The sequence below is a fragment of the Martes martes genome, assembly GCF_963455335.1.
Source record: "Martes martes genome assembly, chromosome: 16".
Lineage (NCBI taxonomy): Eukaryota > Metazoa > Chordata > Mammalia > Carnivora > Mustelidae > Martes > Martes martes.
Genome location: NC_137904.1, coordinates 3,345,702 through 3,361,863, shown reverse-complemented (window position 1 = coordinate 3,361,863; position 16,162 = coordinate 3,345,702). Strand labels below are relative to the sequence as shown.

Here is a 16,162-nt window from a genome sequence, read left to right as displayed (position 1 = left end):
TTTTTTTTTTTTTTTTTTAGGGAGAGAGAGCAAATACAAGCAGGTTAGGGGCAGAGGGAGAGGCAGAAAGAGAATCTCAGACAGGCTCCTCGCCCAGCATGGAGCCGACTGAGGGCTCGATCTCATGACCCTGAGATCATGACCTGAGCCCAGCTCAACAGTCAGATGCTCCACCAACTGAGGCCCCCCAGGTGCCCCCCACTTTCAGCTGCTTCCTAAGACAGACATTTCTTGCAAGCCTGGGTATTGACTAGAGAGGAGGGAGGAAGCTCTCCCGAATTCCTTTCCTTGAAACGAGCCAGGAAAGTAGACGTAGAAGAGAAAAGCGATTAAACAGCGAGACCATATGAAGAGGCTTTTCCGACTAAGAAGAAGGGCGTGTTTAAGGCTTAGCTGGGCTGGGCTTCCAGAACGGCTGGGGATCCGTAAAGAGGGTGCTAGCTCTTTTATAAAGAATTGTCTTCTTAAGTCTTTTTTTTTTTTTTTTTTAAACATGTGACTTTCTCAGCTGTCCCTGGACTGTCTTGGTTTATCAAAACACCCAAGGCCCCAGTTCTGGTACCACCATTTATGAGGTGCTGTTAGACCCCAACCACAAGCAAGCCAGCTCAGAAGAGCTAAACTGCCTTTGGGGTACTTGGTTTATAAACGCAACTCTCGGCAGCCGTGTAGCAATAGGGGAGGGTTTGTAGGAGGGACTGAGGAGTGGGTGTATCAGACACATGGTTCGGGGTAAAGAGAAGGAGAATTCTCAGTGTAAGCCTGCGGAGCGCAGCACAGAGGGTGGGCCTTTCTCTGCATCTCCAACACCCATGAGTTCCAGAAGGGGCTGACACCTTTAGCGTGTTGACCGAAGGATACTAAATCCCGTGCAAATGTACAGTGGCGAGTAGGTCAAAGATGAGCTGAGGAGTACGTAAACCTTGGAAACAAACATGGAAAGAATGTTGCCTCGGTTACAATAAAATAAATGCAAATGAAAACCATAATGAGACATCTTTGCCTAGCAAATCAGCAAAAAAAAATTACAATGAGGAATGCAGGGAAGGGTTAGAGTGAAACCCGTGCTTTCGTATGTGCGGCATATTAAAATTGGCACAGTCCTTCTGGAGAGTAACTTGGCAGGGTGCTTCAAAGGTCAGAAATATGTTTATAGGCTTTGATCCGTTGATCCCACTTCTTGAATTTGAACCTAGAGAAGTAATCCAAATTGTTGGAGAAAGTCATGTGCACAAAGTAACATGCATTGCAGAAGGATTTAAAACAGTGGGAAGATAATCTCAAAGGTTCAAAATGATGCTAATAAATGACGGAGACCTAGCAGAAGAAATATTATGCAGGTAATAAGAAGATGGGCCTTATCCAAAGGTATAAACAAATTTTAATGTATGAAAAAAAATGCATCAGTAAGATTTATTAAACGGCTTACTGAAAATTGACTAAACATTTGAAAAAATTCAGAGTGCGTTTCCTAGCGCATACCACACAGCAGATGGGATTCTAAGTGCATTAAAGATTTACATTTAAGAAAACGAAGCTTCAGAGAAAAGAAGAAAAAGTGTATATGAATATTTACATGATGCTTGCATACCAAAGCAAAAATCCGTAAGGGAAGAAAAAACAAACACTTCTAATATCGGGACATCAGGGAGAAAAACCTATAAATTAAAAGCTACACAATAGGGGCCCTTGGTGGCTCAGTGGGTTGAACGTCTGCCTTTGGCTCAGGTCGTGATCCCAGGGTCCTGGGATCGAGTCCCATGTCGGGCTCCGTGCTCCGCGGAGAGCCTGCTTCTCCTCTCCCCTCTGCTTCACTCTCTCTCTTGCCATCTTTCTCTCTCTAACAAATAAGTAAAATCTTTTTAAAAAAAGACACAACAAATTTGAAAAAATATTTACAACCCAAATAAAACAGAAATGCGTAACGAGGAACAGGGGGAAAAGGTGGTCTTAGAGATGATGTAGCACAACAGAAATTCATTTATAAATAATAATAGGTTAAAATGAGTAAAAATATACACACACTGATTTACACGTCTGCAGAGGAAAATACAGAGAAAAAATGGTGTTAGGAGAACTCATTGTGACAAGAGTGGCGATTGCGTTTGGAGGGGGGATATTGTGAGTGCTTTTTTTTTTTTTAAACTTGTATTTCCCAAATTATTGCCTTGTGGTTACGTTACTTTCCCCGTAAGAAAGAAAGGAAAGAAAGGACAGGATGAGAAAACGCCGCTCTGTTCTGCACCTCTGACGAGCCTCACGCTTTCCTCCTGTCCCGTCCGCAGGTCCAAGAGAAGGGCACGTATGACCTTCTCGCGCCCTTGGCTCTCCTTTTCTACTCCACTGTCCTCTGCGTAAGTTCCAGTGCGGCGGGCTGGGGGAGGAGGGAGAGGCCGGGGAGGGCCGGTCTCACACCTCCGGAGACAAGCCGGGACCTTGAAACGGGTGTCAGCCGTCTGATGGCTTTCCAGGCGGCCACCAGGAGAGGCCTCAGGGCTCCGTGCGGATGCCGTGGTGCCTGGCACAGCCGGGCTCCCGTGGGGGGTTCACGAGCCGAGACACGGATCCTGCTGAGAGGTTTCCGGTCCACCCCGTTCTGTACCCCCAGAGTCGGTTCCCCCCGGGGTGAGCACCCCGTCTTCCCCAGACCAGTGGCACCAAACGGCCACACATATGTGGGATCCCATCCACTTCCAAGCGTAAACCTTTGCGTCAAGTGCGGATATGCAAACACAGGTGGTCCGGGCACTGAAGACCATTAACCGTTAGGCTGACCGCCCGGGTGACAGCTTTTTTTTCAGAGAGGCGCTCTCACGTGTTGGGTCTTAGGTGGGGTGAAAGCATGGTCCCCGAGTGCCATCTGGCCCATGTGTAACTCCCTCCCTGCGGATGACTTCCGGTTCTTTCTGCCCCCTCTCCCGGGACATACTGCTGCCAGGAAGAGAGTGCCATCTGTGGAACATTCCAGAAAGGAGCACGGTCTGTTCCGGAATATCAGGCAGCTCTCTCTCACCCAGACCTCTCTTTCCATCCAGACGCCACACTTCCCACCTGACTCAGATCTCCTTCTGAAAGCAGCCAGGACCTACCACCGCTTCCTGACCTGGCCCGTCCCCTACTGCAGCATCTCCCAGGAGCTGCTCACCTTCATCGATGCTGAGCTCAAGGCCCCGGGTGAGTGCTGGCGTGGCAGGCGTGGGGACTTGGCGGTGCACACGGTACCCGGTGGCTGACAGCAGCGAGCACAGGCGGCAACGCAAGGGGGAATTCTTAGGGGGCGCTGGGCAGGGGTTCAGGGCGAGGAGACCCCGCTGCACGGTCTGTGCCTCATTGGCCAAAGGGTCTCCGAGACTGCCCGGGTCAGACAGAGAAGTCCACGTAATACTGACGAGAGGCCCCGGCTGGTCCTCTGTGCCGGCAGGAGCAAATGCAGAAATGCATGTGTGGACCGATGGCGCTCCGGTCAGGGGAGTGACCGCGGCTAGGGGCGGACGGGTGGATGGGCACGTGACAGGTGTGGACCAGGGCCTGGTGCCAAGTTTGCACACATGGGGTCTGAAAAGGAGGAATTCTTGGAAAAATGGCAAGTGCTCCAAGTAAACACAAAAATGAGGGCCCGGCAAACCGTTCTAGAGCAAGAGAAAAACCTAAGGAGGTAACATTTACCGCAAGGTGGCCCGAGAGAGTAATTCATCAGCCTCAGTAGCTCCAAGGAATAACGTCACATAAACATCCTTAGTGGTGCCCTTAACACGTTTGATAAAATTCAACATTCATCCCTAACACCCGAAACCCCGGTAATATATAGAAGCGTTCTTAATGGGGTAACAGCCCACAGGGAAATGCTAGAGGCATTTCCATTTCAGTCAGCGACCTTCCTCTCTGTGCTTATAGGTGTTTTGCCTATGCAAATAGGCAAAAATAGAATATTTCTTCTTCCGGAGAAAGTGACGTTTTAATTACGCTGAGATCAGACGAATGCTTATCTGTCAGGACTAAGAGACTCACCCACAGAATGGACAGAACTAGTCAAGAGAGTGCTAACGGCATTCGCCAGTCAGAGAACACAGTGATGGGGGGAAAAACCCAACAATTTATAATAGCGACTAAACATGTAAAAGAAGAAAGAGAGGTGCAAATCTCTCTTCTATGCTACCTACACAGAGAAACAAACTTAAGGAGAAGTAACTTAAGAGAGGCGTTGCCAGATTGAATCAAGATTTGTTATATGACAAAGTGGCCTGAAACCAGGGAGCAGTCAACTCGGTCCTTTGATAAATGGCATTTGGACCACTGACAAACCGTCAAAACTGAGCTACGGTTCTGTCTCAAAAACAAACCAATAAATAAGAGTTCTATCTCAAACATAAAATAAATTTCAGGTAGATTGAAGGTCGAAGTGCAGAAAACGAGACCATGAAGGTAATAGAAGAAAAGTAAGTTACAGGACCCACGCAGAGTGGAGAAGAGATACCAAACGGTAACCTTCCCTGGCCACCCGAGGCAAAAATAAAAATGATCAAAGAGAAGGCTGACAGATTTGGGAAGCATAAAATTTAAAGCTTTTCTATAGCTATTCAGTCATTAAGGATATAGATGCAGAGGCACCGAGGGCCAAAGGTGTCGAGTCATCTGTTGAGTTAAAAAGCAGGTCCCCAAAATGCTATATGTATGTTATAATCCCATTTTTTGCTTTTGCTTTTTTTCTCTTAAATTTATATAAGTACCAGACCCTGTTTAGGGCCCACGACACCCAGCTCTCATCATGCACGCTGCACACACACAGGACAGGGACTCCAGCAGTTCCTGGAACCCAAGAGGGCTCAGGAAGGCAGCTTAGTGTGTCAGTTCCTGGGGCGGGGAGGGTGGGGGGGGGGTCCTGCCTTCCTTCCCCAATCATCTGATTTGTCCGCCCCCAAACAGTCAGCCTGGCTGTCTCCTCCCAACCAATCCGCACATCTGTCTCCTCCCAGCCCCTCCGTGGATCTGTCTTCTCCCAACCAATCAGCTTCTCCGTCTCCTGCCAATCAATCCATGGGAGCAGGCGCAGGTTAGGGTAGGCGGGCCCCAAAGCCCACCTGTTCCTGGGACCTCAGCGCATCCTAGAGACGTGGGTACAAGAATTTAGAAACCGGGGTGGCCCCGAGGAGAGGTGCTCAGGCACGCGGTGAATAGACAGCTCACCGGTCTAACTTGGCGAGGCGCCCTAAGTGGACAAGCGAGCTCAGGATTAATCTCTTCCATTCCCTTCCTCCCACCTCCTCCCCCAAACCAACAGATCTGCTTTGCACCTGGGCTTCTTCCTGGGGGCCAGAATTCCTTTAACAAGGAGGCTAAGCTTTTCTTCCCTCCTATAATGTAGACAGAAAGGATTCAAAATGCAAATACCCCAGGAGAGCCTTCAGTGGGTAATCACAGATCTAAGTGACTGTGTTTTACTTTGAAATGAGTAGGGGAGAGCGGGGAGATGTAGGACTGGGGGAGGCCGTCACCTGCGCTCACCTGCACGCAGGGAGACCGCTTCCCAATGTCAGGTAGTACCAGCCGGCTCTTCCACTGAACGCACGCTATGCCTTGAGATGTTTGCAGGGGAGGAGGGCATCTGAGCCGGGCTGTCTGCTGGGCAGCCCCGCGAGCGTGGAGGGTGGACTGTGGAGGGAGAGGATCTGATGCTGGGACGGCGGGTTCTACGCCCGGGGAACAAAAGTCAGGCAGAGTAGCAGGCAGAGCTGGAGATGGGATGAAGGTTCTCAGACTCAGATTAGAGGACCCTGGGAAGTCCGGTCCCTCACTGTGGAGCGCCTTCCCCCATGACACTGCCTGGGGGACCGTGTGACCCCGCAGATGTCCTGGTTATGGAGGGGAAGGCCAGCACCTGTGTGGAGAGGGTGGCGTCCTGCCTGTGCTGGGAAATCATCCTCTTCCAGGGAAAGCAGAACCGAAATAGGAAATCACGGACTCTTCTGCACGTCAGAGAGTCATTTTCAAACAGTAAAAAAAAAAGAAAAACAACAAAAAACCCCTAACATGTAGAAACACAGGGAGCCTTCGTCCAAGACACGGAGCTCATTACCGAGGGAACCCGCAAGAGGGCAGGGCTGGTTTAAAGGAGGGTATGAGAGCCTGATGGAAGTTTCTCGATAAACCAGAGTAAGATTGCAGAATTAGATGCGGAATTAGTTAACATCATAGAGGGGGGTAATGCCGTAGCCTGTGGGTGCGCTTTTCTACGGGACAAAAATCCCTTCAGTCGGTCTCCCTCCCCCCGCAACCCCCACCCAGGTTCACCTCTCACTTCTCAGAACCTCGGCCGTGGTCAGTGGTGAATAGCAAATTGGGCTAAATCACCCTTTCCTCTATGATCCTGAAGCGGGCTGGTTGGAAAGGGCGGTAGCCGAGCTTTGGTCAGGGCACGTGGGACTGTTTTCCCTTACGGCAGGTCCCCGTCCCCCGTCCTCCGTGCAGAGGGAGGCAGCGGGACGGAGGCTGGAACGGAGGCCGCGGAGTGAGCTCTCTGAGGAGAAGCCGAGGCTGAGTCACTTAGTGGTTCCTGGTGCTTGGTGCGACGCCGTGGTGGCCTCACATTCTGGAGCTGTGTCCCCTGTGGCAAGACGCGTATTTAACTTACAGGAGCTCTCGTTCGTCATCTGCAGAATGGGTAGCCTCATGCCCCCTCCCTCTCGGAGCGCTCTGAAGGGTGATGCTGGTGCATCGGGCAGCCAGAGCCGGAGAGACAGGTCCTGACGGGGGAGCCGGGGAGCCGGGGCGCCTTAGGGAGCCAGTTGCCATGGTGACGAGTGAAACAGTTTATCCCGCTTTGATGTGGCTGGGTGGGCAGAGGAAGTGGGCAGGTTATCAAGCGTCCGGGCCGCCCCCTTCTTCCTGGCTCTACCCAGTAGGCTGGCCCACCGCCTCTGGTCCTGGGCGCGGGTGGCAGGAAACCTCAGGTCAGCGCTGCCGGCTCCCGCCCACCCCAGCCCTCTCGGCTTCAGCCCACGTGTTTGTTGGGTGTTTACTCCAAGCCCCCGCAGGGCTGTGTAGACCACAAAACCCGCTTGCAAAGAGTGGATCTGTGATCGTGAGCGGCGACAGGGGGCATCACCCGTGAGTCACAGGAGGGTTTCCAAAGCACACACCGATGGCTTCTCCCCCAGACCACGGCCCAGTGAGCAGAGGGAAAAAGCCACATTCTTCCCGTTTCACGCAGGAGAAAACCGAGACTCAGAGAAGGTTCACGCGTCTTGCCCGTGCTCTGAAGTCGGGCGTGAGAGAAGGAACATGGGCCTTGGTAGGACCTACGCTTTGTCACTTTCTAGCCGATGCCCTTGGACAAGTTACAGGAGCTCTCTGTCCAAAGCGGGACGGTCATTGTTGGGGATGATGCTGGTGCTGGCCTGGGCGTTGACCACGGCACAGGGCTGGTCTCCCCCGTCCTAGAACACCCCCTGGGGTTAGTGTAGCTTATCCTCGTCTTCCAGAGGCTAGGCAGGGGAGCGGCTCGCCCACGCTCGCAGAGCTGACAGGCTCTCCACCCCTCGAGCCTATGTCTGTTGGATCCCCAAAAGCCATATCCTTTGACTCCAGAAACCTATTCTCGTATTTGCATAAAGCTCTTTTCGCGCAGAGGCATAAGCCGGGAGTTGCGTGTGACGGGAAAACCCGGGACTGTCCCAGCTGCCATTTCGCAAGCACGTTCCTTCCCCAGGCGATCTCGGCCGCTTTTCCTTTCACTTGGTGCCTTTGATCCTTCAGCCTTCTGCTGAAGCAGGTACAGACCTAGATTCGGTCACTTTGGCGCATCGGCTGGTGGCAGGTGAATTCTGAATAATCTTCCGTGGCCAGAAGTTTCTCTCGGGACGTTACTGACCAGAGGCATTTGCATTTCATGGTTTTTTTTGGTGGGGGGGGTCTCTGATTATGGAATAGAAGGTGTAGAACCCTTGAAGGAAAGTCAGATATCACTGACTAGCGGATGGGGGTCTGCCTCAAAGAACGCTCCCACACCCAATGCATAGGTCCCCCCCGTCTGGCCCAAACAACCACCCATTCTCCCCCACTCCAGACACCAACTGAGTGTCCCAGGTTCTGGCACCAACTACCCACAGTTAACACAGACCCCATGGGTTAAGAGCTCAGTCCCCTAGACCACCCCCATTTCAGATGCCAGTTGCAAACCCCACTTTGCTAAGAACCCAAAGTGAAGGACGCAGCTGGCAGGAGAAAACATTATAATTGAGATCCACTCCCTTCCTTTCAACATCTTCATTACAATTGGCCAAAAGTGGACTGTCTAAAAGAAAAAAACCCAAACAAACAGAGAATACTTAAAAATCTGAGTATTTGATGTTACAACGTCAATGAAAGAGATTTTTATGATTGAAAAACAGTGGGTTGGAGGGACGCAACATCACTTCTCTGGTGTTCTTGTCAAAGATTCTTGCCTCCCTCTAATCCTGGGATGACATGAAACACCCCAGATCGAGGGACGTTCTGCCATAACCAATCGGGATTCTTGAGTCAAGGTCACGGATGACCGGGACAGACTGAGGAAGCGTTATAGGTGGAGGAGGCTAAGGAGAAATAAGTCCATGCAGTGTGGGACCCTGGATGGGTAGGATCTTGGAACTGAAAGAGGACAGTGAGACCATATATGTATTTCTTGTATTACGGAGTCACAGGAGGAGATGTGGGAAAGGAGTGGGGAGCCACTGTTTCAGAAATCACAGGGTGGGATGAATCAGAAATAAGCTGGCTGCCCATGACAGAAACCCCAGTATAACACTGGTGGAAACTCATAGGAGTTTATTTTTTTCCTCATATTAAAAAAAAAAAAATTCCATTGGAAGGCAGTCCAGGGTTGGCACGGGAATCCCACAAACATTCTAGACCAGGCTTCTCCTTTCTTTCTGCTCCACCGACCTTAGCAAGATACCTTGTCCTCGATGCCCTTTCATCGTCTAATAATGGCTGCAGGAGCTCCGGCCACCGTGACCCTATTCCAGTTAACAGAAAGGAGGAAATTGGGGGTTGCAGAAAGGGGTCTTTCAGAATCCCCACCCAACCCCTGCAAGGCAGGTTGAGAAATGTGACCTGTCGCTCTGTACCCAGGGTCCCTTTGGCGAAGAAGGCGGTGGGTGTTGGGTGGATGCCCACAGGTCTTTGCTGTGTGTGGCCCACTAGGAAGAGTGGCCTGGCAGAGCGGGGACTGGTCCTGTCAGGGTGACCTTGGGCAGGGTAGTGAAGGAGCAGGGGTGGCAGATCTCACTCCACTCCCCCAGGCCTGATGGCTCTGCAGAGCTGGAGGCCATCCCATGGGCGGGAGGGTCAGGAGAAGACTGCGCAAGTGAAGTCCGCAGGACAGCATTTCACTGACAGGCTTGCAGGGAGCCGGGAGGGGAGCTTGCCTCTGTCATGCATGCAAGTGGCCACCAGGTGGCGTCCCAGGTCCCCCAGCCCTAGCCTGTTTCAGGGACTTTCCTATCAAAACAGACATTACATGAACTTCTAAACATGTGACAATTATGTCAGAGAAACATCACGCAAAAGGCCCCCAAGCCAAAGCGCTTAGGTCCAAAAGGAGAACAGTACAAACTGGTCATTTTTATTTTTTGCAGTTGACCGGACAAAAATCATGGCCTTTGTGTTTGCAGCTGCCTCTGATCCCTGCCGGTCATGGCTTTGCACTTTTCGGAGGGGCTCGCCGTCCTGCTCCCCGCTCACACCCATTCCAGGGCAGCCTTGTCCCCTGACAGTGACCCCTGCCCGCCCCCCGAATCCCAGCCCCTGCAGAATTCTGGGGCTCTTGCTGGTGGAGAGGGCCAAGTGTGCTTGAATCTCCCCGTGGTGGGCACACAACCGAGTCCTTCCTGTGGACGGTCTGTTCTGCAGCCACGCGCCTGGGTCAGGCTGCAGGAGCAAGGGAGACACGTTGGCTAGTTTGGTGCCGGGGCAGAGGCAGGGCTCAGCCTGGGAGGGACAGCGGCAGGGAGGCCGAGCTGCCCCGAGAGCCCCTGGGAAGCTGGGCAGAGGTGCAGAGGGCCAGAGGAGACTGAGCTGGGGTCTGCACACCCTCGGGGGAGCCCCTGCGCCTCGAGAGGGCCAGGGAACCCCTGGGCCACCGCAGACCAGCCACCTTGAAGCCTCGGGTGCCGCACCCGCCGTCTGTGAGGAGCCGAGCTGCATGGGACCTGAGCATCATCCCAGCGGTGTGGGGGGAGCCTCGCAGGCCAGTGTGGGGCCACTGCAAGGCCGTGACTGCTGGAGAAGCAGGTAAACCGACTGACTCTCCTTTGTTCTGGCTACAGGAATCACCTACCAGCGGCTGGTGAGGGCCGAGCAGGGCCTGCCCATTAGAAGTCACCGCAGCTCTACTGTGTGAGTGTTCTGGGGCGGGGATCCCCCATCCCCATCCCCACACCATCCTCCCTCGAAGCCCCATGCATCTGGCTTTCGCTCCATCCCTGTACCACCTCCCCTCCGACCCCCCAGCCCCCGGGAAACAGTCTTCGAGAGGCCCAGGAATGCCTGGGAATCACTGGTAATTCTTTGTACACAAGGTCGTTTCTCTGGGCTGAGGGGTTTTCCTCCCAGTTCTAAATGGCTCCGAGGCTTTAAAAAATGAAACAAACGTTAAAAGCCACCTGCGCCGATCATGCCAGGTCCCGGGCACACATGACCTCGCTTTGCCCCCACTTTTCAGATGGGGAAACTGGAGGTCAGAGAGGCCAAGTATGATTTCCTGAAGGTCACACAGCTCATAAGCGTCTGAGCTGGGATTGAAGCCTCAGTGTTACTCAAAGACCCGTGTGCTTTCTACAGCGTCTTTCTGCCTGTTACTAAAAGAGCATTTTCCAAACCTTTTTTGACGAGGACCTACAGTAAAAAAAAAAAATGCATTTTATTTTATTTTAATTTTTTTAAGTAATCTCTTCGTGCAAGTTCTATGGGGCTTGAACTCATGACCCCGAGATCAAGAGTGGCACGCTCCGCCAACTGAGCCAGGCACGCGCCCCTAAACAAGGCATTTTATATGAAAGCCTACTGTATACACACACAGACACACACACATGCATGCATGCGCACACAGAACTGAAATGAGCTTTAGGTGAGAACACGCGTGCAAAGAAAGCGTGCAAGGGGAGGGCTTATGCCCGGCTGGTCGCATCCTGCCCTCACATGCGCGTGGAAGGAGTGAGCGAGCACTCAGTGAAGGAGAGTGGCTCAGGCAGGGACAGCTTGTGCAAGCCTGTCCCCTCTTCCTGACGAATGGAGGGATCAGCATTAGTTCCCCCCCCCGGAAGGATGGGGACTCTGACAGAGCCCAGTCCTGTCGGTGGGAAGCAGGGGGCCCCCGACCCGGGGCAGCCATCCGCAGGGACAGGTGGAAAGGCCGGGGAGAATGGGGGCTGGGCACGAACTCCACCCCTAGCCTCGTGCAAGCTAGCTGGGGCGAGTTAGAAAAGAGGGGGTCCCCTGTGAGCCGCAGACTCACAGGCAGCCTGGACCCCTAGCCTGAACTTTCAGGGCAGTTTGCACACTGGCGTGTGGCTGCCCTGTTCCCTCCCCCGTGCAAAATAAGGCCCTGGCCCCAAGTCCCCTCCCCAAGACAACCCCAAGTCCCCTTGAGGCCTCCTTCGTCCATCCCGACGTCCTGTCAGAAAGATGTTGATATAAAAATTAAGGTGAAATTTCTTTTGGAAAAACGAAGTCCCACATTCAGAAGGTCCCTGGAAAACACTGGCTGAAAATTACTCGAGTAGACTGCAAGCTGTGCTCTTCGAACCGGGAGCCCTGAGTCAGCCCGCTACCTCGCCCCTGGGCTTGGTCTCCACCTGTGGGGGCCCCCCGTGGGGCTGAGCAGCTCCTCCGGGTGCCCGATGTGAGTGAGGGGTGCAGAAGCGCTGTCCCCGCCCCCACCCCAGAGCCCGCCCTCTGTGTCCCCAGCACCGTGCTGTTGCTGAACCCGGTGGAGGTACAGGCAGAGTTCCTCGCTGTGGCCAACAAGTTGAGCACGCCCGGGCACTCGCCCCACAGCGCCTACACCACCCTGCTCCTGCACGCCTTCCAGGCCACCTTTGGGGCCCACTGTGACCTCCCGGGGCTGCACGGCCAGCTGCAGGTACGTGCTAGGGGCCCCGGGGCCTTAGCATCACCCTGACTGACGTGGCAGAGCAGTGGCTGGAGGGCTGGCCACGCTGAGAGAGTTTTGTGACCCTGGGTCCCCACAGAGTTGCTGACAGAGGTGGCTGGCAGCCCAGCCAGGGGACTGGGCACGAGCTTCCAAGGGCTGGGTGGGCTGGGAACAGGCTGTAGAGGGAAGCTGCGAGACCTGACTTCTAGTCCTAGCGCTGTGACGAGCAGCCCTGGACAGCGTCCTCCCCTCTCCGGGCCTTTCTCTCACGACCACTTCCTGAGAAGGGGACCCCGGGGAGGTGGGTGCCGAGGCTGGGGAGGAGAGGGGCCGCAGCCGCCGTCGGAGAGAACCTAGGGGCTTGAGGAGTCGGGCAGCTGAGCCCTGGTTTGGGAGCAGCCCTGTCTTCTCCTGCGGTTTCAGTCCAAGAGCCTGGCCGAGCTTGAAGACATCTTCACGGAGACCGCGGAGGCCCAGGAGCTAGCTTCTGGCATCGGGGACGCAGCCGAGGCCCGGCAGTGGCTCCGGGCCAGGCTGCAGGCAGTGGGAGAGAAAGCTGGCTTCCCCGGCGTCTTAGGTGAGGCTCTTGGGAGAGCGCGGCGTGTTTTTTCCTGGCTGGTGAGCAGCCCCAGGGACCAGTGGCTCTGCCCCACACAGCCCGTGGGGGACGCAGGCCTCGTGCGGGCACTCCACCACCCCCGAGGTGGGAAAGAGAGCTGGCTGGCCTCGGCCCGGCCCACTGCGCGGCCGGAGCTAGTCTCCTCTCTTCTACGAGCCCCTGGCAGCCCTCACCTCCTGTCCCCTCCTCTTGCAGACACTGCCACACCCGGTCAGCTCCGGACCATCCCCATCCCTGTCGCCAGGTGTCACACGTACAGCTGGAACCAGGACAGCTTTGGTGAGCGGCCCGGCTGGCGCCCTCGAGGTGCCCGCCCCACAACACCCCCCATCCCAGTTGCTTCCCGTCCTGCCACCTGCCACCGGCCCAGCCGCCCGACCAGGCTCTAAGCAGAACAAGGGCCAGGTCCTGGGCTGCAGCTCACCCTCCTCCCGCCCTCCCCTCCTCCTCCTCCACCTCCTCCTCCTCCTCCTCTGGGCTGGTCTGTCTGAGCCTGTGGTCCCTCCCGAGGGCACGCAAGAGGGGTTTCAAGGACCCAGACACCCAGACGGTGCCTCCCCTGGCTTCCCTGCAGACATCCTGCAGGAAATCCTGCTCAAGGAGCAGGAGCTGCTGCAGCCGGGGATCCTGGGGGACGATGAGGAGCAAGAGGAGGAGGAGGAGGAAGACGAAGAGGAGGAGGACGACTTGGAAACGGATGGGCACGGTGCCCAGAGGGACTCCCTGCTCTCCACCAGCTCGGCGGTGTTCCACGACTCCACCCTGTCCCTTGCCTCGTCCCAGGCCTCAGGGCCCACCCTGTCCCGCCAGCTGCTGACCTCCTTCGTCTCGGGCCTCTCGGACGCCATGGACAGCGGCTACGTGGAGGACAGCGAGGAGAGCTGCTCGGAGCGGCCCAAGAGGCCGGGCAGCCAGGAGCGCCGCGGCCACCGCAGGCCCGGGCAGAAGTTCAACCGGATCTACAAACTCTTCAAGAGCACCAGCCAGCTGGTGCTGCGGAGGGACTCCCGGGGCCTGGAGGGGGGCTCGGACTCGGGCCTGCCGCTGCGGCGGGCGGGGAGCCTCTGCAGCCCCCTGGACGGCCCGGCGCCGCCCCCCGCGCGGGCCCAGCGCTCCCGCTCGCTGCCGCAGCCCAAGCTCAGCGCGCAGCTGCCCAGCTGGCTCCTGGCCCCCGCCTCGCGCCACCAGCGCCGCCGCCCCTTCCTGAGCGGGGACGAGGACCCCAAGGCGTCCACGCTCCGCGTCGTGGTCTTCGGCTCGGATCGGATTTCGGGGAAGGTGGCTCGGGCCTACAGCAACCTGCGGTAGGAGCCGGACCTGGGGTTGGGGCGGGGGGGGGGGGGGCTCGCCCTGCCCTGGGTGGCGGGGGCGGTGGCGGCGGGTTGAGGTCCGAGCGGACGGCTCTCTCCTGGCCTGCTCCTCACCAGGCAGCTGGAGAACAACCGCCCGCTCCTCACACGGTTCTTCAAGCTCCAGTTCTTCTACGTGCCCGTGAAGCGAGGCCACGGGGCCCCCGCCTGCCCCGCCCCCGCCAGCCAGACGCCCCCACTCCCCACAGACTCCCCGAGGCACCCCAGCCCTGCGGTAGGTCCCGAGCGCAGCGGAGACGGGGGCGCCCTCACCTGGTTGAGGCCCTTCCCGGACTTGGGGTGGGAGCGCCGAGCGGGCACCCGCGGGCCCCCCAAGGGCTGAGGAGTCGCCGCCGAGCGCAGTCACCGCCGCTAGGGGGCGCCGCCTCCCGCTGGAGCCTCGCAGGGGGGCGGCGGGCAGCCCCTGCCCTGCACGTGGCGGTGGCACTTTGCTGCGTGACACCGGCTCAAACTTCTCAGACTCCTCTCAGGGCGGGGAGGGGCCCTGACGGGGGCTGCAGATGCCGGCGGGAGCGAGCGGCGGGCTGGAATGACTCCTGCCCCCTTGTCCCAGGAGCTGGAGAGCACCAATGACATCTCCCACTACCTCGGCATGCTCGACCCCTGGTACGAGCGCAACGTGCTGGGCCTCATGCACCTGCCCCCCGAGGTCCTGTGCCAGGTAAGCGGGCCCCGTGGGGCGCGAGGGGGCACCCGCTGCAGTCACACGGCGTTGCTCGGAGGCCCTGGTTTTGGGGGGATCCGGCGTGAGGCCTCCAGGGCGGACCAGGGTGAGAAGCGCGACTGAGCCCAAATTGAGGGCAGTTGAGGGCAGTGACAGGGCGGGTCCCAGAAGGGTCGTGGGGACCTTCAGCTTCAGCCTCCTGCCTCACCTCCCGGCTTTGTCCAGCTCCCCGGAGCCCTGGTGTCAGGTGAGGGGGCTCCGGAGGCTGGGCTGTGGGCTGTCCCCTGGCCATTCTGTGCCCCGTTGATCACACCCTGGCTTCCCTGGCTCTGTCTGCCTCCATCCCTGTATGTATGTGTGTGTCCGTCTCCCTTCCCCTCGCGTCCCCTTGCTCCCTCGCTCGCCGTGACCGGGCCCCGCCACCCCCCCCCCCCCACAGCAGTCTTTGAAAGTGGAATCCCGGCCCCTGGAGGGCTCCTCGGCCCAGCTGCCCATCCTGGCGGACATGCTGCTCTATTACTGTCGCTTCGCCGCCCGGCCGGTGCTGCTGCAGGTCTACCAGACAGAGGTGAGGACACCCCTGCTGCGGGCGCCCCCCAACCCTGACCCCTGCAGCCAACCGCCTCATGCTGCAGCGGCCCCTGGGCGCGGGGGCATCCGGGAGGGCCCCACTGATGCCCGCCCGTGCCCTCTGCAGCTGACCTTCATCACGGGGGAGAAGATGACCGAGATCTTCATCCACTCCCTGGAGCTGGGCCACTCTGCCGCCATGCGTGCCATCAAGGCTTCGGGTGGGTGATCCTGAGCCCCGGGGGACGTGAGCCCTGGGAGGTAGGGGCCTTGCGGTCTGGGAGGGCTACTGGAAACAAGAGGGAGTGAAGGTCTGTCCGTGTGCCACAGGTCCTGGCAGCAAGCGTCTGGGCATCGATGGGGACCGCGAGGCCGTCCCTCTAACACTACAGATTATTTATAGCAAGGTGAGGCCGCTGCTGGGGCCCCGGTTCCTCGGAGGCCTGCTCCTGACCCATTTTCACCCAGAGTCAGCCCCCCCTACATCCTCAGGCCCCCGTCTTTCAGCTGGGAGGCTGCAGCCATCTCCCCGGACGGAAGGGGAGGGAGTGGACATCCTTCTCTCCTTCGGTCTCCAGAGCAACCCCCCCCCCCACAACACATGTGCTCTCCCCCAAACCGCATGTACTCAGCAGATCCCATGAAGCGTTAGGGCCTGGCTGCGGGGCTGAGGATGAGGAGGGCAAGGGTGCGGGGTCCAGACGCACAGCAAGGGAGCACCCAGCGACCACGGGCTGGCATGCCTGGCTGGGTGCATGGGAGCTATCAGAAGGGAGCACGAGGATTTGGGGGCAGGGGTGGGCCTGGGT

The 16,162-nt window shown here is 57.0% G+C and overlaps 1 protein-coding gene across 1 annotated transcript in view; it reads left to right on the top strand.

The window, feature by feature from the left end:
- Window positions 1-16,162, top strand: part of PIK3R5 (phosphoinositide-3-kinase regulatory subunit 5) — a 61,891-nt gene that overhangs the window by 42,969 nt on the left and 2,760 nt on the right. The window contains exons 4-15 of the mRNA XM_080827211.1: window positions 2,286-2,354; window positions 3,036-3,174; window positions 10,305-10,374; window positions 11,944-12,118; window positions 12,554-12,707; window positions 12,945-13,028; window positions 13,324-14,053; window positions 14,177-14,333; window positions 14,673-14,780; window positions 15,223-15,351; window positions 15,481-15,574; window positions 15,684-15,760. Coding sequence (XP_080683337.1) covers window positions 2,286-2,354; window positions 3,036-3,174; window positions 10,305-10,374; window positions 11,944-12,118; window positions 12,554-12,707; window positions 12,945-13,028; window positions 13,324-14,053; window positions 14,177-14,333; window positions 14,673-14,780; window positions 15,223-15,351; window positions 15,481-15,574; window positions 15,684-15,760 — 1,986 coding nt within the window. The remainder of the gene's footprint in view (window positions 1-2,285; window positions 2,355-3,035; window positions 3,175-10,304; window positions 10,375-11,943; window positions 12,119-12,553; window positions 12,708-12,944; window positions 13,029-13,323; window positions 14,054-14,176; window positions 14,334-14,672; window positions 14,781-15,222; window positions 15,352-15,480; window positions 15,575-15,683; window positions 15,761-16,162) is intronic.